The sequence below is a fragment of the Cimex lectularius genome, unplaced genomic scaffold, assembly GCF_000648675.2.
Source record: "Cimex lectularius strain Harlan isolate CLEC.00 unplaced genomic scaffold, Clec_2.1 scaffold13, whole genome shotgun sequence".
In the NCBI taxonomy this organism is placed as follows: Eukaryota; Metazoa; Arthropoda; class Insecta; order Hemiptera; family Cimicidae; genus Cimex; species Cimex lectularius.
Window position 1 is genome coordinate 2,619,738 of NW_019392649.1, and position 20,335 is coordinate 2,640,072.

Sequence of the window (20,335 nt, forward strand, 5' to 3'; positions counted from 1 at the left end):
ACTTGATGGACAGAACTCTGAAAAAAGGAAATTGTGTTGAATACGAGATTGATTTGTATCAACTTCATTGTTCATATTTATCCCTCTCAGCGAAATTTTATTAACAGAGGTACATTTAGACCAAGAATTATCTTTTACGTCTCAGTTCTATAAGGTTCTAAGGCAGAGACTTCGGTAGCGTTCATAGGTAGAATAAATATTTTTAGCCAAATTTTGAACTGACTTGAATTTATATGAAAATAAGAAAGTAAGAGGTTAAAATTTGTTCGCTTGCGGTATTGGTTCTGCATGGAGAAATGTTCGTTTCACTTTAAAATGTTGTTTTGATAAATATCGTACAAATATGTTTTTTAGTATTATTTCATACAATACCTTGTTTTTTTGTTCAATTGAAATATAAAATCAACATTTAAAATAACATTGTGTCCAATTCAATTAACTAAGGTTTTTAGTTGAGAAAAAAAGTCAGTGTCACGAGCGGGATTCGAACCCACGATCTGAGGGAAAAATTCAAAAGGTGGGGTTGAGATGGGAAGTGTCCAAGTGGATCGAGGTCACGATAGCTCAAATGGTAGAGCAGCGGCCCATTTAGCCGATGATCGAATTTCGAAATAACACAGGATGACCTTACTACTAACCGCAAAAGATCTCATCCAAAGACTCCTGGAAATTGCCATTCTATTTGATCAAAATATGTTCACATTTACGAAGAACTAGTGATCAAAATAATTCATTGTAAAGGTAAAAAGTGTTTACCTTGTAAAAAAACAGAAAAACATCCAAAAAATCTAAAAATGGCTACGGCAATTGGTTCGTTAGTTACCCAAATAATAACGAATTCGGTGTCCGTTGGTTTTGATTTTGCGAGTTGTCTAAAATCGATAAATGTACGTTTCGGTTTATTTTATTTTTATAAAAACTCGCACGGCATGGTAGGAGATATCTCGAACACTAATGAAACTAGAAAACAAAGTTTGATTATTCTGAAACATTCGATATTCGATACATAGAAAGGAAAAGGGAAAGTAATTATTTATTTAGATTGACAGAAGGTAAAACAAATGAAATGTCTAAAAATGAAAAATAGTTTTGGAAAGCATATACACTCAAAGACAAAAAAAGAACACCAGGATTTTGTTGTCTTTTACATAATTTGTATATAGTTTTATATTTATATTTTAATACCACCTACTTATTTTAATGTAAACTAACTTAAACGAAATTAGAAATTCATCAATTTCAATTAAAAACATTAATTATGATGGTATGGAAGGAAATTCATGACAACACTGGCAAATCATTTAGTGATAGATTAAAATTAAATTAATAATTTATTATCTGGATTTGCTCTTTATGTGTCAGTTTTGATTTGGTTTACATTACAGTAAGTATTTTTAACTATAAAAATACATACAGTTTGAAATAAACGACACAATAATTAAATAGATAGGTAGATAAAGAAAGAGCAAGGGAGAACGAAAAAAAAAGAAAAAAATGTTGAGAGTGAGAGAGGCGGAGAGGGGAGAGAGAAAGAGAGAGAGAGTGGGGAGAGATAGACAGAGAGGAGACAGAGAAAGAGAGGGGAAGGGAGAGAGGGAAAGGAGGAGAGAGAGAAAAATGGAGACAGAGAAAGAGAGGGTGAGGGAGAGTGGGAAGAGAGAGAGAGAGAGAGAGAGAGAGAGAGAGATAGAGAGAGAGAGAGAGAGAGAGAAGGTGAGAGAGACAGACAGAGAGAGAGTGAAAGAGAGAAAGGGGGAGAGAGAGAAGAATGGAGACAGAGAAAGAGAGAGAGGGAGGGAGAGAGAAACGGAGAGAGAGAGAGAGAATGAGAGAGTAAGTAGGAGAGAGAGAAAAATGGAGACAGAGAAAGAGAGAGAGTCAGGGAGAGAGAGAAAGGGAGAGCGAGAAAGGGAGAGCGAGAGAGAGAGAGAGAGAGAGAGAGAGAGAGAGAGAGAGAGAGAGAGAGAGAGAGGGAGAGAGAGAGAGAGAGGGAAAAAGAGAGAGAGAGAGAAGGAGAGAGAGAGAAGGAGAGAGAGAGAGAGAGAGCGTGTGTGTGAAAGAGTGTGAGTGTGAATGGAGGGTAAGTTATGAATAAGCGTGTAATTTGTTTGTTAAATTATCTGTTTTCTCCTGACTAATATAATTTAATGTAAAACTGAATTTATCAGAAATAAAACTAAGATACGGTATTATTTGTGTTTATGTTTTCCACAGAAGATCTGAAAAATGTACTCAAAGAGGAAAACAGCAAAATAAAATATTTCTTTCTTGTTTGTTACAGAGTCTGGGACCAGTGTAATGTCGTCCAAGATTACCTGACCGTTTATGACGGAGGGTCTACGACGGATCCCGTCCTGGTGAGGCTGTGCGGGGGAGATGCCGTCCCCGACATTGTCTCATCTGGAAACAACATGCTCCTGGAATTTCACACATCGCCGTACGACAACCCATTCCACCCTGTGCCTCTCAGCTTCTTGCCCGGATTCGAGCTTGAAGTCCAGGTAATGTTTTTATTCGGGCCAAGATTGGATCCGTTTCGTCCTCCGATTGTCAATTAAATAGACATTTGTTGATGGGGGAATCGAAAGGGCTTTACGCCGGCGGATGATTGACGGACCAATCTACCCGTGGTAATTCATGCATTAAGCCCCCCCTCTCACCCCTTATCTGATTTGATTCTCGAATGGGGTTTGTTTTGATGATGGGGTTCTCGAATTAATCACTAATTTAATTTTCCACACCACAAAAGCAACTCGTTGAAATATAAAAATTGTCCTCTTGAGGGAATCAACCAAACGTAATCCTTCCCCGTGTGTGATACGGAAATTATTTAAAACAAATTGATTTTATGACATAATTATGTTAAAAAAAGTAGGCTGCAATAAAAATTATACTCAATTACATTACCACATATGTAAGCAGATTAAAGATTATTAGGCCTTTCATTGGTTCATCTTTATCATGTCATGATAATTTCATTATTTCAGTAAATTACCTAAACAAATGTATGCGTTTCCCACCTCTAATTAAACATTTAATAAAACAAATTGCATTATGCAAATCACAATCCTATTATTTACATTCTATTATATAAAAAATTACTTAATTCACATACAACGTTTCATTAACGAAACCAAATTTCAAAAAAAATAAAATAAATAAATGGCCGACGTTTTATGTAATTTTTATTATTATTTGTTTGGTTTTCATACAATGAGTATAATTTCTGCACCACTAAAGGAAGAAACGAAATAATATAAAATTTCTTGTAAAATCATTTTTGTCCAAAACAAAGTCAACAAATTTTTTTTTCAAACTGATTTAATAATTTTCAAAATCTATTGAAATTTTGTAAAACATTTTGTGTATCAAATACTTTACAGATCTTTTGTTAATTCAACTTACAGAAATATAGTGTAACATAAGATAATTGTTCTAGAAACATTTCTTTTTGTACTTTTTAATAATGAAATTTAATTATTTTTACACCAGATGACCTATTTATGTAATAAATTCACTAATGGTAAACCTTCGATTCGTTCTACCTTTTTGAAAAAAAAATCAATTCATTCATGCATTTTATACATTATAAATCATTGATAGAAAATTGATATATGGAATTCAAGATTAAAAATTAATCTTATTTGGCTTTCTAAAATTCTTTTTTTTAATTTTACATTTCCGCATGTGATCAAAAATAACCAAACAACACGTACATTTTAAAAATGTATACATATACTCAATTTATTTTATAATGGTTAAATTTGGTTTGAAAAAGTCTAAATTGATTTAAGAACAGTTTAGTTGAGTTTGGAATAAAACATGGAAAAATAAAACATTTCTAATTTCTACACTTGCAATACATATTGAAACATATAACATGTCGTATATTTTGTTCACATATATTTTATTCTGACTTCAAACTTTTAGTTAGAAATAGAAAAAATATTTAATTTAAAAATGTTTTAAAAAAGGTTGGAAAGTTATACTTTGGACTGGAAATCGCTTAATTAGACTTGGAAAAGAATTTCATAATAATTGTGTATATACTATATGTATATCATTTTCAATATTTTTAGTATTTTATCGACAACTTTTCTACTGACGAACACTCTGGATCACCAGAAGGTCTTGAAGAATAAATCAAATTTAATTAAATTAAATTAGCTTTCTTCTTCAAGACCATACCTCCATCCAGAGTTTTCGAAGGCTGTATTTATATATATATATATANTTTTTCAAATTGGTTTGTTCAAGTGTATGAAAAAATATAACTGGTATATAATTTGGTTTGGAAAATGTTTAATTTCAAATAAAAATGGTAATCTGAATAAACAAAAACTTAAATTAATTACTAAAGAAATAAAACCCGTTTGAAAATGTATTCAATTATATTTGGATAATTTTGAGTTATATTTGCGAAAGCGTTTTAAATAAATTACAGTAATTATTCAGCATTCAGTATGAAACAGTTGAACTCGACATTTGAAAAAATAAATGTTATTTTTATTCTTGAAAAAATCTTTTAACAGATTGACAGTTTGCCGAAGTTGCTGTGTGTACTTAAATTTGATCAATTTTCCTTGTTGAATTTTTTTGCATTGTTAAGTCTTAAAGAATGTATTATTTGAAAGTTGAGCTAACATTAGCGTATATTAAATTTTTTAGTGAATAAACTAACATTTTTATTATCAGAATAGTTTTAACAAAATGACTACTTACGTTCCTTCGTTAAGTTGAATAGATTTTTACTATAAATTTAGGTTTTACAGCTAAACATCACAACTTAAAACAGAACTAACTTTACAGATAAGCTCCCATTCAGGCAGGTGCTGGGAAACATGTTTAACACATTTTCCTTTTTTCCTAGAACCTTTTGCCCTTTTAAAATTTAAATTTAAATCTTGGAATAATTTATATTCAGACTTTTAGACAATTAGTTTCATGGTTAATATGATTTTAATTAAGAAATGTTGGTATCAAACGGACTGTTTTTGTCGAGAACGAGAAAAATCTCGTCGTATTTTCTTCATACAGATATATTTAATTTGGTTAACTAAAAGAATAAAGGGAAACACTGGAAGCTACTCCAGATAATATAATTACTCAGCGGGGATGGAGTGCTGTGAAATGAATTGAAAAAAATTAATCTTATCCTTAATTAAAAAGTCCCTCGGAACGCATAGAGCTCATGTTGATTTACAAGCGAAAAAAAGCACACACATAGCCCCATACGGACAGATAAGTCGGAGCACAGTTTGAAATAGTCTCATTTCGTCTAATTGGTTTCGCTTTGTTACCAATCCTTTTGACGAATGCTATCGACATTTTAGTTTAATCGCGAGTTTTAGAAATTGTTTATTCCACGAGGGTAATTCAAGTTGATTGGACGCTAAATTTTGATGTAAAGTTATCAGTTGAGTGAACGCAAAGTTTATATAACTTCAGTAGTATAACCGCTACTCAGCAAAATATAATAATTTAATATTTATATTGCATAAATTTTTACAATCTTTTTTGTTTCTTGGTTGTTTAATATGAATTTAATTTTTTTTATATGAACACATTTTATCTTTTTTCTTCTATAATTGGTATTGTGAAAATACCTGACTAGTCACTTATTTTCCTTTTGGTTTTCTATGAGGTAATTGTGAGGCAAAAGTAATGTTGGAATGCTTTTTGTAACAAAAAATATCAAAAAATTAACTTGGGTTTGTGTAAGAGGTTTTTGGCTAAAGTTAATTATTTTCGAAATAAAGTTGTTGGGTCATTTTGCTGTTTTAAAATGCATACTCTTTCATGCGTATTCCGACGGGCGTAACCCAGAAATGGTCGATCCTAATAAAATTTTCCTTTGAGTAAATGAGTCATAAAATAAGCTTTCGAATCGAGTCGTACAATAAAAATGTGGAATTAATACTTAAAATAACAAAGTCATTTCTCAGCTAGATAAAAGGTTAAGTTAAACATATTACCACCCAGTGATTCCTAGCCAAAATTAACTTTGGGTTTGAATAAGACCACTTTTTTCTAAAGTTAATCTTCTCCTTGTGGAGTATAGAAGATGATGTGTATTGGTATCATTTGCATATCAGGGGTATGTTCATACCCATTTTTTGGCATATCAGATATTTGTTACAAATCGGAGCAAGTATTAACCCTTGTGGTACTCCTACTTTATCGCAAAAGTCTCTGATCCCTGGTTTATGGTGAGATAATAACGTTGGAATAAAATTAGTTTTTGTTTGCATAATAGCTAACAATCTCGTCGCGCACAATTTCTTCTCTTAAGTAATTTGTAACTCTCTGAAATTGACGAGTAAAAAAAGTCTGTTAGGAAGTAACAAAAGATTTTTTTTAAACTACTTTCTTAAATATTCTCAAAATCTCCAAAGGAATAGGTAATAAGTGAATAGTTGGTAATATGATGGAGAGTTTAAATTTTTATTTGTTTCCTAATGGAAAGAATGTCCGTTTCGGTACTGCATTAAAAAAAAATTTCAATAATAATATAGCGTTTTATGACGTTGTCGGACAAATTCAGCATTTATTAAATTAAAACTATGCGATTGTTTTTTGGCAAACTGTTCTATTTCGTGTGACTCTTTTGTAGACTGGTTAAGGTGGGCGATATACAGGAATTGTTTTCATAAATGAATATGATTTATATTTACTAGGTTCAACATCGGCTAAGTCATTAGCTTTGCAATAATTTTCTCCAAATGTTTCGGACTTTTTTTTACTAGAAAGAAGTTCCATCACCATTTCTGAGAGAAGCTAAGACGAAAGATATACTTAAGAATCATCTATTGACTTATTTGTTTGTTTTTTCTTTTTTTTTTAAGAGGGTTCGCAACAGTACATATTAACCCTCGGGGTACCGGTGTTTTGGAAAAAAGCCCATTTTTAAGTATGTCGGGTTCGAATGCAGGGCCGCTGGATTCGAACCCGGGACCTTTACCTTACAGTGATGAGCGCCGTGTCAACGCCTAAACCGTTGCGGCCACTGACGCCCCTTACTTATTTGTTATTTGAATTTTTTAAAATTTAAAATTGTTTGTTGTGATTTTGTTTTTTAAAGACTGATCTAAAACGTGGCCAATAGTTTCCAACAAATTCTTTTTTCAAATATTAATCGACCTCTGTAAAGAGAATGCGTAAGTTTGAAGATTTTTTTTATATAGTAAGCAAGGATTATTCCCAGACTGCATTTGAATTGCTTTTGTGAATATTCCAATGCTTTCCTGTTAAGTTGGTGTTTTAAGCTAATCGCGATAGAAAGATTTTATTCAGCAATCCAAGTTAAATTATTTACAAATATATACTTTTTTCATCAATTTATTTTAAATTTTATTTGTCTACTTTATTCAGAATAATTGAAAAAATTTTCAATTTTGGAAGATTCCTACAGTGCATTTAAAAGTATTTTTCAATTTCATTAGCGTTTTGCAGTTTCTTTGAGGTTAAATCTAATAGGAACATAACAGCGATTCAAAATAAAAAATAATTTAACAACGTGATACGTTTTTCAATGACATTACATTTTGCACAGAACATTTTTTATATTAATTAATCTATGATATGTTTGTAATTGGTTCAACCCAAACCAAACTAATTAGTTTAATTATTATACAAAGTATAGTTGAGTTGAAAAATTGGGGTCACGGACGAGACTCGAACACCTTCTATTCCTCGAATATTGGCTAAAAGAGGGAAATGCTAAATGTTGTAAGTTGTGATGTTTACTTGGTGTCTCGAAAACAGAAGTCACAATAGCTCGAGTGGTAAAAGAGGGTACTGATCCGGAGTTCGAGTTCCGCACGCAACATTAATTTTTCAACTCATACTTTTCATATTAATAATGGAAATAATGAATTATGGCATAACAGAAGAAACGGCTAGCCAATATTACTCAATCAAGTAAAAGATGATATCTACTTAATCTATTTCCTTTCGGATGGATAAATAGAATCGCTATTGGAATCGGCACAGCGATCCGTAATTGTTTTCGTTGCCATATCGGAATTTACCGCCAAGGATCAAAACAACGTCCACGGGAGAACGTAAAACAAGCGATTTCACCCTAAAGGAAAGAAAAGGCAGGTTGTCGGGGACGATAGCCGGCCTGTACCCGGGTTAGGGAAGTTGTACTTTGTCTGCCCACTGATCTATACGGGAAAGTCCGTTCCAGGGACTTTTATGAGTGTTGTTCCCAACTTTCACGCTGACCAGGTTCCCTCGGACTACCGAGCTGTTAGTCAGCTGCGGCCACCGCAATCCGCCTCGGAAACACGAGCCGAAACAAGTTTTCAAAACAAGCAACCCAGCCGACAAACTCCCGCTTTGACGTGCCACGCTTGTCGGACGATTTACTTGCCTCGATAACTTTTAACTTAATGATTGATCCCCCTCTAAGCTGAATTAATCTAAATCCGTACTGGAAATGGATTAGGCGTTTCAGTTCTCATCCCGACTGCCAACGTTGAAGGCTTAACATAGTGAAATGGCTTATGTACTTACCGTCAAATTCTGTCTTACCTATTTATAAAATTCATTTACTTACCCGAAATTAAAATTTCATTCAGTTCAAAGTTTATAAATGTATTTCTAAGCAATAAAAAGACGTAAGTTAGAGAAGAATAGTTGTAATCATCAACTTTCTAGTCACATTGTCACACGGTCTCGTTCTTTGTTTGGAACTTCATTTATACGTTCCCAAGAGAGACAGTTCGTTAGGTGGTTTTGTTGTGCTGTGTAATTTAAAAAGAGTGTAGTAGTGGTCAGCCTGTATCACGTGTCGGAGAGGAAGTTGCTTGAGAAAACTAATTTTACCTTATAAATAAATAAACATATATACGTACATGTATGTATTTAATTGGGATCAAAGTTTATATTGAGCTTTTCTAGAAGCCTGGTCATTAGTGTAAATCGTTTANAATATATATATATATATATATATAGATATATGGTTTTATTTATTTAATTAAACAAACATTGTCAAGGTTATTTTTGTGAAATAGATCAAAATGGAAAGATTTTTTTAAGGAATAAAAGTAAGCTTTATAAAAAGTTTTACATATATCGAATGTTATGATTTAGTAAATACTGATAGTTATTTTTTCTTCTGCATGGTGAAAAATGTGTAGCTTGATCGTTTCCAATAACTTTGATCTGTCTATCCTTGCTGTTGGTTAGAACGTTTCTTGCCATGTTCAATATTTCTTACTGTTTTCTCACCCTAGAGATGGACGTTCCTCAGTTCTGTTTTTTTGGGTCGAGTGTGACGATTGTAAGTCTTTTGTCGATGTAAAGTCCTAAACAGCTGACACTGGTTGCTGAGAGAGGACTAGAGTTGCAGTAAATCGATTCGTAGAGATGTGATATGGCGAAAGGAAAAAATTGTTTTTTTGGTTTTCTTCCATAACTTGAACAATGCTTCCAAACAAAAAAGGTGGTTCTAGGTCGCTCTGAATGGTGAACACTACTTATTCCGAGTTGGCTAAAAAATAAATGGTGATATCGGAGAAGAAATTCTTAACGTACAAAATTATATTTAGACGGTTGAATAGATTAAAACCAACGTGGCAGATAAGTCGTGCTGGTTTAGAAGATCGAAGCGCCGTATTCGCAATTACTCTAGTTAATTTCTTTGTTTCAGAGACCAACGACCAGTTTATATCTTTTATTTAATTTTTTTTTTCTAAAATTGAAGTTATGATCCGTGAATATAGGACTGACGTATATTTTATATGTTAAAGTCCAATTCCAAACTATAATTCACACTCCATATGGGTTTTGCTTTGAAATGTGGCGTGATTAAAAATAATTAAAACTGTTATACCCCGTCTTTCCCAGAATGTTGCATAAAGTAGCAAGTTGTACATCTAACGCTGTGCCAGTTTGATGACACGCTGTGAATATTTAATGCAGATTAAGTTTCCAGATCCAAAGTAGTAATTGAGATTCATCTCAAACTCGCCGGGGGTAAAAGCTTTTTCATTTAACTAAGTTTCACTAGACCATACATTATGAATTTACCAAACCTCACTAGAAAATGTTCGGCCCGGGGGCTTAGCGGAAGTCCATTTTCATGAGCGCGGATGCTTCAAGTTTATTTATAGGGGGTGAGACGATAATCCATCGTTGAGTTTTTCCGAACGCACTCGTAATCGTAAAATTGACATTTTTCATTTAATATTATGATTGACGCTGTATTAAAATAATTTTTAGGAATATTCACAGTTCAAAATTTCAGTTTTACCGTAAAATATATATAGTTAATAAATAAAAAATTATGATACCAGTACATCCTTTTATCATCTATTATTAATGTGCACTAAATCTAGTTATACATTTTTCCTTATTTTGTTAAAGGGTAAAAACTAAAAATGTGCGTTTAATGCGTATTAGTAATAACAGATTGATAATCATAAATAGGTGAATATTTAGAGAATATACTAGTAATTAAATATATAAATATATTTATCAGTCGATCATAAATAACTATAGATTATCGTAAGTAGATGAAAATACAAGGTTGAGGGTTGAAATGTCGAGTTGGTGTCCGGGTGGATCGTTGTCACAAATCTCATCTGATGAATCTCAAAGGGTTTTAAATGTTCTTTCCATTGGTAAATTTTTCAGTAGTGTTAACATTTTATTAGATATGGGGGCCTTATAGAATAAAGTTGTGAAAAGTTGACTTAGCCTGAAAAGCCAAATGTCTGGAATACAATTGAAAACAAGATTTTGGACGAGTGGGAATATTTAGTCGAATTTTACATGTATGTTAAGCTAATCAGGTTTTGACGTCTGTTCTCGAAGCATCCTATTTACTCTTTAAGTATGCTAATATGTACATAAAGCAGGGAGTACAATAAATATAGTGGTCGAGCGAAATTGTGAAATAGGACAGCTTTCGGGTACATAAAATATGTTTATGTCTGACATTGCTAAATTCAATGTGCGGTAGATAAAAAGTAACGCACAAATTAAGTTTTCACAATAGTGTTTTATTGGAAAGAATTTATGTGCCTTTTGCATTATGACTTACGTAATGTCTTGTTTTACAGCTATATGTTGGAGGTCCGTGTGTGTCGAATATCGAGAAGAAGATGTTGCGAGCATTAAAAATTCATTAAATTCACTAATTTCGTGGTCCGCTTGACCAATTAATATATTACAATTAATTATTCAATACAATTTTATCTCAACTAAAAACCTTAATTAATTTTAATTAAAAATTCATTTTGTGCCTTTTAAAGCGTCTTCATGTTTGTCGCAAGTGTAACACCAAACAAAACAAGTGTACAACAGCATTAGTTTCACGTTTGCTTTATAGATGGTCATTTTATTTTATTAATTAATTAAGATTTTTAGTTGAGATAAAAGAGTCAATGTCACGAGCGAGATTCGCACCCACGACCTTCGGCTAGATACGCTGTTGCTCTACCACTTGAGCTATCGTGACTTCGATCCATGTGAAGTTAAGATGGGAAGTTAATGTCCGAGTGGATCAAAGTCACGATAGCTCAAGTGGTAGAGTAGCGGCGTATAGCCGAAGGTCGTTGGTTCGAATCCTGCTCGTGTCATTGACTTTTTTATCTCAACTAAAATACTTAATTTATTAAAAGATATTAATTGGTCAGGCGGACCACGAAAACTAGTGAATTTTATTTTATTTTCTCTAAGATGCATCTTGTTATAGGAAAAGGAAAACATTTTTATGTATTAAGTTTTTTTCCTTCACATTTGCACTAAAGTTAAGTTTTGTTCTAGTTTACCTTGGTATTTTGCACATGAACCCCATGGGACGTTTACCGCATCTTGATTTTTCGTTAGGGGACAGTCACCATCTTGTAAAAAATATCGGTTCAGTTTTTGTTCCATTAACATTTCATTTCAATCTTAAATGTATGTATTGTTTTTGGGTAAAAATCAAACTTTGTGCTATAACGGTGTGCCCCCAGGAGGAACTTCGCCGACTCGTTTAAAGGACCAAGTTAAATTTCAAATATTTTAGCGGGGACGGGCATTTAAAAATATTAAGTTTACTTTTGACCTTAGAATAGACCCTTGAGTTTCCCGATGAATATGTTGAATGAGTAGGATGATCTGCCAATATTGGACGTACACAATAATTCTGAACAAATACATTGGAAATTTTGTTTTTTACCAGAATGTTGGATGGATGGATTGTGCCAGACAGTGTCAATGGCCTTTTGAAAGTCCCGTCAGACCAAAGTGGCTTGGTTTTTTTAATGTTTTTGGTTAAACATGTATTGGACCAACAGTTCGACAAAGAGAGAACTTTTCTAAATGGTCTTCAGTCGAATTGTAATATAACAAATTAGAGAAGAGATATTTTACAATAAAGCTGTTTAATTAGACAACTTGCTTCCTCCTTTTCTTTTTATTTTGCTATCTTTATTCAATCTATTTAAATTTGTGGCGGGGTATCTAGAATCTTTTTTACAATTTCAGGAATGTAACTTGTATTTCTACTGCAGTAAAAACGCTGTTGTTAGATTAAACATATAAACGTTAATTTTTTAAGATTATTTGTTCTTGAGCGAATTTTCGTAGCTCTTCAAAAGTATTAAATATTAATTTTTCGATTTTTACCATCTTTGTCCGTCTATCCGTTGATAATTGGTGGTGTTTTGAATTTCAATAAAACAGTAACTCGTTTAACTTAATAAAATGGTTACTTGATTTTTTCGCTATTAAATTCGGGGAGAAGTTAAAAAATCTACATTTTGTTTCTCCCCCATGCATTTTTGTATTGGAGGTTTTATGAAGAACGTATCGATAAAACGTAAAGTAAACAACAGGAATTTCATTTGTTTGGATGTTATTTGTGGTAAGTCATTAAAAGTCGTTTTTCTTGCTGTGTATTTTGCGATATTAAAATGAGAGTTCTTTTTATTTACATTATGTTTTTCTTCAAAGTTTCTGTTCATGGTGCGTCTTGTTGCGGAAACTTGGTCGCAATAAGCTCAGTCGACGTAAACATGCTAAGCCTCTAATTCGAATGCAAACAACAGGGGAGTAGGTCAGTGTCCCCTGCCCCGCGCCCCTGCCTGTTTGCTTATTATTTCTAATTTCGTCGTGGCGTCGTTTAATTACAGCCGTACCCTCGTTTAATTGTCGCAGGTGTTGTTTGTGGAGGCGAGGTCGCACCATTACGTGAGGGACGTTCACCACTGCGAAATCCTCCTGACCAGCTTCGACTCGGCCTGGGGCATACTGGAAAACCCGAAGCACTCTCTTCCGCCCAATACGACCTGCAGATACCATTTCCAGGGCAGGAGGCACGAGACTGTCTGGCTGTCTTTCGTTAAATATCACGCCGCTCCAGCTGACCCGGCGGCGTATCAGCTCAGCGCAGAATGCAATGCAAGACTCAGGATATGGGACGGACGAATCACTTCTATACCAGGACAGCAGGTAACCGTTATAACTTATATAACCAAAATAACCCTACGTACAATAAAATTCTCTAGCCCCATATAGAGAGCAAATTTTATCAGTTTTAATAATTTTACTTGAAAAAGAAATAAGGGGTGCTTTTGCAATATTAACCGTCGTGAAAAAGTACATAGTCGTATTATTTTAAAACCGAGTTGACACCGCCAATAACTCAAACTGTGGATTAAGCCGTTTACATCTGGTTAAGATTACTTTCTTTCCATTTCGTAGAATATTAGATTTATAGTTACGGGTAGATTTAGTTTTTTTTCGTATAATTTTTGTAACTGGACATTTCCAATTAATCAATTTACTGTTGATAACAAATAAAAACATAACAATTTTATCTTTTTTTCACAATGTATGTTTAAACTGTTGGATCGGGTAAACAAATTTATCCGTCCTCGCACGAGTTTTCAACGATTATTAGGTCGACATAACTGTTTTTTTTTCTGTCGAGTATTTTTACAAACACTTTTCAATTCCTAAAATTTTCATTTGTATGATAATGGTATCATCGATATCAAACTGCCGTTTCACTTTGGAAGTTTTATTTGCAAACATGCTCTTCCACACTTTGACACATCTGTGTTTATACTAAAGGAAGTTGTGATCTTTCATACTGTGCTATGTGTTTCAACGTGACTGCATATAATTTAGCAAATGACAAGGTCGTGGTGCTTGGCTGTCAGAGTAGATGGGTAGTATTTTGTTGTTTATCCAGCATTTTTATTCTTTCTAATGTACTGCCCATAATTTAGCAAATGACTAGGTCATCCTTCAAGTTAAAGTTAATTTTTTTGCTAGCAATCTCTGATAGGGCATTAATGCATTTCCAAACTGCATTGGACCTAATTACCAATGAAGTACTTGCCTATCGTGGTGCTTGGCTGTCAGAGTAGATGGGTTGTATTTTGTTGTTTATCCAGTTTTTTATTCTTTCAACTTAACTGCCCATAATTTATCAAATGACCAGATCATCTTTCCAGTTAAAGTTAATTTTTTTGCTATCAATCTCTGATAGGGCATTAATGCAATTCCAAATGACACTGGGCTTAATTACCAAGGAAGTATTTGCCTATCATGGTGTCTGGCTGTCAGAGTAACCGGGGCGTAGTTTGTTGTTTATCCAGCATTTTTATTTCTTTAGTGCAATGGTAAATTGCAATAACACTAGTGGCTTATTCCCCAAGGGTTGAGATTAATTCTAGCCGTAGCCGGATGTTAACCTCATTAACTTGCCTCCATTAAATATATTTATTATTATAGCATGGGTGGCAGCGGAATATGGACGATTTCATCCACCCCCTCCACAAATTAGTCTAGTTGTGAGATAGAGAAATATCAATTTTTCCATCAACATACTTGAGCGAATAAAAGGAAAACATTTACAAAAGTAATTAATATTGATTGAAAGTATGAATATAGGGACGAAAACAGTTGCATGTCCCCAGGTCTAACTTTGGCGCTGGATGGACAACTTTGGAACACGTCAAGTCTAATTCCACTTTCAAAATTTTCATAAACATTTAAAATGAAAACGCATTCCAATATTTAAGTTGTATAGCTAAGTAAACTAGCATCTTTTAAGCCTCCGTATTTTTTGTGCAATTTGAAAATAATCTCCCATTGTTAGATTGATAATACACTTTTTATTAATATAACAAAATAATTTAGTGCTAAATAACTTTATTATTGCAGATGAACGTGAGCCTTTTAGGAGACTTTTGTAAAGACGAAGTGCCCAGACTGTGCGATCACACTTTATTAAGCAACAGTTCGAGATTTACGAGGCCGTGCTCCCCATCTGAGAGTTATGTTTCGTCGGGGAGCGAATTGACTTTGGAACAAACTTTAAAGCAGGGTTCGGTCCTCTTTCCATTGGACTTCATGGTCCGGTACGAGTTCGTGGACACAATGCTTGAAGGTTCGCACGTCAAAGGTTCGGACAATCCGTGCGACAGGGTGTTCACCTCTTCCATCACCTCGCCCTCCAGTGGCAAATTCCAGTCGCCGAGGAGCGTTTTCTACTACGGCAGAGGCGGGGCGCACAATCTCAGCTGCATCATGAGATTCGAACCAACTTTAGGAGAACGTGTTCAGCTTACATTGACGAGGGCGAAATTCGGGAGCAGGTCCTGTTCCACGCAACAAGACGCCCGAACCGGAAGATGGAGATGTGTTCACACACTTTCAAAAGCGAACGGGACCGGAATCGCCGAACTATGGATATCCGAATACCCCTGGCCAGGGGTGCAAATTCCACGAGATTGCCTTTGCTCGAAACTTTCCGATCCTCTGGTTATAACGACGTTAACTTCGTCCACCGTCGAAGTTAATTTTACAGTCACGCTAATGAACATAACCCAAGATTTCAACCACTTCAACTTTGAAGGGGAGTACCAGTTTGTTTCTAGCACGTCGGACGAAGAAGTGGAAAGCTGTATAAAATACAAAACAGCCAGGCGTCTTCGTGGTTCTTCAGGTGATATAATATTAAAGGGCCCGGTTTCGAAGAAAAACGACGACGTCAACGAGATATTCGCTGAGAAGCTGAGCTCAAACGTGGTCGTCGATCCGCTCAACGTCGGCTGTCATCCCCACCCCTGGCTCATCGAGCCGGAAGACAACACAAACAACTTCCTGTACCTTAAGGTGCGAGGCCGAGAACTACCTTCCAACAGGTGGCGGAGCGATTCGGTTCGCTGTCATACCTCGAACAGGATAATCGTCTACTCCGGGATAGAGACGAGAGATCCGAAAGTAGTCTGCCCCCAGGAAGGTCTTCCCGTGAACACGCAGACCGTCGTCGAGGTCTTCTCGGATGGCTGGAACCACAGTTCGTCCATTTCCATACTTCATCCCAACACGAGATCCTTCGTAGTGGAGTTTTTGGAACAGGAGCCGGGGAGTTACTCCGTTTCGTGGATGGAAGTATCGAAACGTCCTCTCTTAACGGCCACATCGTCTTTCGTTATGTCTTCAAATACAATCGACTGCCCTTACAGGTACATTTTTTATTATTTAATGTTCCAATGTTGTATTCTTAAAACTGAAAAATTTAGTCTTTTCTCATCTAACCATATCACCTCCTAAATGCATCCCGGCCCATCTGTTTACTTCCAATATTGTCTGGACCATCAATTTGAATTCAAGCGTCATAATTTTACTATATAACAATTAACAGTTGCACTCCCTTAAAAGAATGCTGCTTGGCGTCTTTTCGATCCTGAACGGGCTTTCGTTCGGGTCTGGACCTTGTTTGCCCTGCCAACTCTAAGACATCCTATCCTTTACACACTTCATCACCGTTAAGTCCTATATGACCGACAGTTCCTCAGGTGAGATCCTGTCATTGTTTTGTACGGTGGCGTCCTTTGACCGTTAGTGTACATTCTCTATTGATATCCTTTCTCATCCCAACATCATTACCAAACACGTTGAAGATACTGCCCAACCATCATTTGGATGCAGGCTGAAACATTCGACTGTACAATAAAACCATCGTGTTGAGGAGAAGGACTGTTACTCGGAACTCAAATGTACCTAGCCTTTCCAAACGCCCTTATTGTTAAGTACCTAGACAAGTACTTTAAAGTATCACCACTAAGCAAGCATACCCTGACTAAACTGCCATTTTCTCCACCAACCGTTATGCTTCATTGAACCCTATATTCCATAGAAGAATGCTTCAAAATAGCTTTCACCTTCCGACGCTTCCCTCTATCTGTATTATAACCTCCCCGTATTTCCTGGTGATTCTTCGTTTGGAGCCAAAAGTGCTCAGGAGAAAATTTTCGGAAAGTTCTCTATTTTGAAGCTATTCGTCAATTTAGGTTTTTTCAACTTTTCACGACCTTACCACATAAAAACGCTTTCAACTTCCAAAATGTTGAGACTACAACAAATCCAATTACACCATTTCAAAGAACGCTAAATTTTCTGTTTAGATACTTTTTTGCAATAATCTGAATGACAAAAAATGTTAGCCCATATCTGTTGGATCATGTCAAAATTACAAAATTTGAAATTTTGGTCATGATTGCACGTTCTACTGAGATTACAAAAAAACACCTACAATTTGTCAAATTTTACAAAAACTTCTTCATCTAATATGCTTTACGTTGATATATCCAGGGTTTTATAACGTTATTCAAATTTACTTTAGCTCACGTTTTCGAACATTCAATTGTTATTTTTCAACCCTACTAGAACGTTATTTAAAAACCTGGATATATCAACGTAAATCATATTAGATGAAGATGTTTTTGTAAAATTTGACAAGTTGTAGGTTTGTAGGTATTTTTTTGTAACCTCAGTAGAACGTGCAATCATGGTCAAAATTTTAAATTTTGTAATTTTGACATGTTCTAACTGATATTGGCTAACATTTTATGTCATTCAGGTTATTGCAAAGAAGTATCTTACAGAAAATTTAGCGTTCTTTCAAATGGTGCAATTGGATTTGTTGTAGTCTCAACATTTTGGAAGTTGTAAGCGTTTTTATGCGGTAAGGTAATGAAAAGTTGAAGAAACCTAAATTGACGAATATCTTCAAAATAGAGAACTTTCCGAAAATTTTCTCCTGAGCATTTCTTGCTCCAAACGAAGAGTAGAATCGATTCCCTGAGTTTCGTCAGAAGGAACTGGGACACCCTGTACATACAAACCACTCACCTGGAATCCTTAGATACGACTAAAAAGTATAAAACTGATACCTATTAATTAAAACACTAAAAGAAACTGATTTAAACTCTCCCTAGACAACAAAATACTCATATACCAATCAACAGTGAAACCAATATAGACGTAGAATTGTGGGGTATAGAAAAACCTGCCGCTTCCATAATCAAGAATCCATAGAACCACCCTTAACAACTATACTTTTCCCTTTAGGAAAGATATAGCAAGATCAAGCTACAAAAAATCCACTATAGTATTTAAAATATTTTAAAGTGTTTTGAATTCCTCTGACAACATTTACAGTCCTTACCTATTATCAATATTCCTACATAAGTGATTCTAAAATTTTTGTAAATGGCTTACTCTTTCTATTGATTTTATTAATTATTTTCAGGTGTCCTGAATTGAATGCTTGTATAAGCTCAGCCCTCTGGTGCGACGGTGCCCGTCACTGCCCGTCAGGTTTCGACGAAGAGGAGACGAACTGCGCGTTCCAGTTCGGAATCCCAGTTCTGTACCTGGCAATCGGGGGCGTCGCGCTGCTAGTGCTCACGCTGCTCATTATGATAACGGCCTGCTTTAAGTGCCGGCAAGCGAGGAAGAATAAAAAGAAGAAGAACGGCAGGTCCGCGAATCCCGGCATCCCTTCTTCCAGGTACGCGCCCAACCCCGAGGATTTGTACATGGACGGAAAAGACAGCCTCTGTTGACAGAGCGTCGTCGCCCTCGAGACGACCGTCTGACACCACACGTTCGCCCTTCGGCAGATCCAGCGCTATGACGGCGACCTCTGGACCGCGCCGTCTCGCGATTGATCCCGAGGCGAGTTTCTCGAGTGGCGAGCGTACGAATCTTCTCATTGCTCAAATCCACGGGATCAACCCTGTATACCACCGGATCCTCCCTGCCGACGTTTAGATAAATGATAGCGAATATGGTTTTTTTAATTTAATTTTTTTAATTCGAATAAATGACTGTATGGTTTCCAACAAAAAATATATAATAAAAAGAAATTGTTGTAATTGAAATAAACCCAAAGGCGTTTCCTTGGTCGTGCTCGTCCATTTGTGTCAATCCTTTTAGAATGTCCCTCCCTTAAATAAAAAAGTAAAAAATAAAAAAATAAAAAATCAATTTGATCCCAAAATCGAGTGAATGACTGTTTGGAAATAGTGAGATAAAGTGTTACAATCTGACTAACTCAACAAGTTATTAAATTAAATGAAATTTGTGTACTCTTTTTGAACACACCTAAATACAATTTTTTATAATGGAAATTGAAACTCATATCCACTATGAAAATATATTTATAAATGCAGTTATCAAATTTAATGTAAGTTTTTGTCGTTATTTTATACAAATGGTTTTATCTTGTAAATATTTCTGTAATATAGATGAATTGAGTTTAAATTGTTTGTTATTACTGACAGGAATGTGTACAATTCGTTCATATTTAGACAAAGGAAACTTTTAGTTAAGAATACGAACATAAATATATATTTTTCTGCATTCTTCATAATTGATTTTTTTTTAAATTAATGTGATTAACTTTTTAACAGTCAATGTATATATTATTAGAGCTTAGAACAATTTATGTAAGATTATTGTATTATTAAAAAAATAAAATAATTTGGTATAGCAAATCAAATTGTAAATATATACTTTACCATTTTTTCTATCACCCAATCATTGAAATTTCTGGATATGTGAAGTAAGTCATTTTTGTTAAAAATCATTAATGAATACTTTGGGCCTGTGTATGGTCTGGATGTAAAAAAAAATCAGTTGCTATCTGCCAAGCTTTCGACCAATTTTAAGGTTAAGACAAAACAATCCTAAAGCTGTCTACAAATTGACATAATTTAGTTTTAATAAACGGTTCCAAATTTTATTCTTCAATAATTAAACGAAAAGAGCTATTAACTATTCAGCTAGTTCTCATTCCATTATATGGTTTATTACATTATTTTAGATGTTTATAATTCATCTTTTTTTCTTCTTGATGAAAAGCAAAATTTTTTTGCACATTATCCTATGGTTTTATTATAAAAAATGAATTATTTTTTTTATCCAAGGTCTTACTTGAATTGAAAAAGTTAGTGTCACGAGCAGGATTCGAACACACGACCTTCGGCTGAACCTTCGATACGAATCCATTTAATTTCAAACAAGACTTTAGATA

General features: G+C 34.5%; 1 protein-coding gene across 2 annotated transcripts in view; it reads left to right on the plus strand.

Annotated features, from left to right (window-relative positions):
- Nucleotides 1-19,355, plus strand: part of LOC106664607 — a 617,189-nt gene extending 597,834 nt beyond the window's left edge. For both annotated transcript variants that reach the window (XM_014390497.2, XM_024230588.1), the window contains 4 exons: nt 2,282-2,501; nt 13,156-13,449; nt 15,172-16,478; nt 18,548-19,355. In XM_014390497.2, coding sequence (XP_014245983.1) covers nt 2,282-2,501; nt 13,156-13,449; nt 15,172-16,478; nt 18,548-18,863 — 2,137 coding nt within the window. In that variant the 3' untranslated portion in view covers nt 18,864-19,355. The remainder of the gene's footprint in view (nt 1-2,281; nt 2,502-13,155; nt 13,450-15,171; nt 16,479-18,547) is intronic.
- Nucleotides 19,356-20,335: the final 980 nt, after the last annotated feature.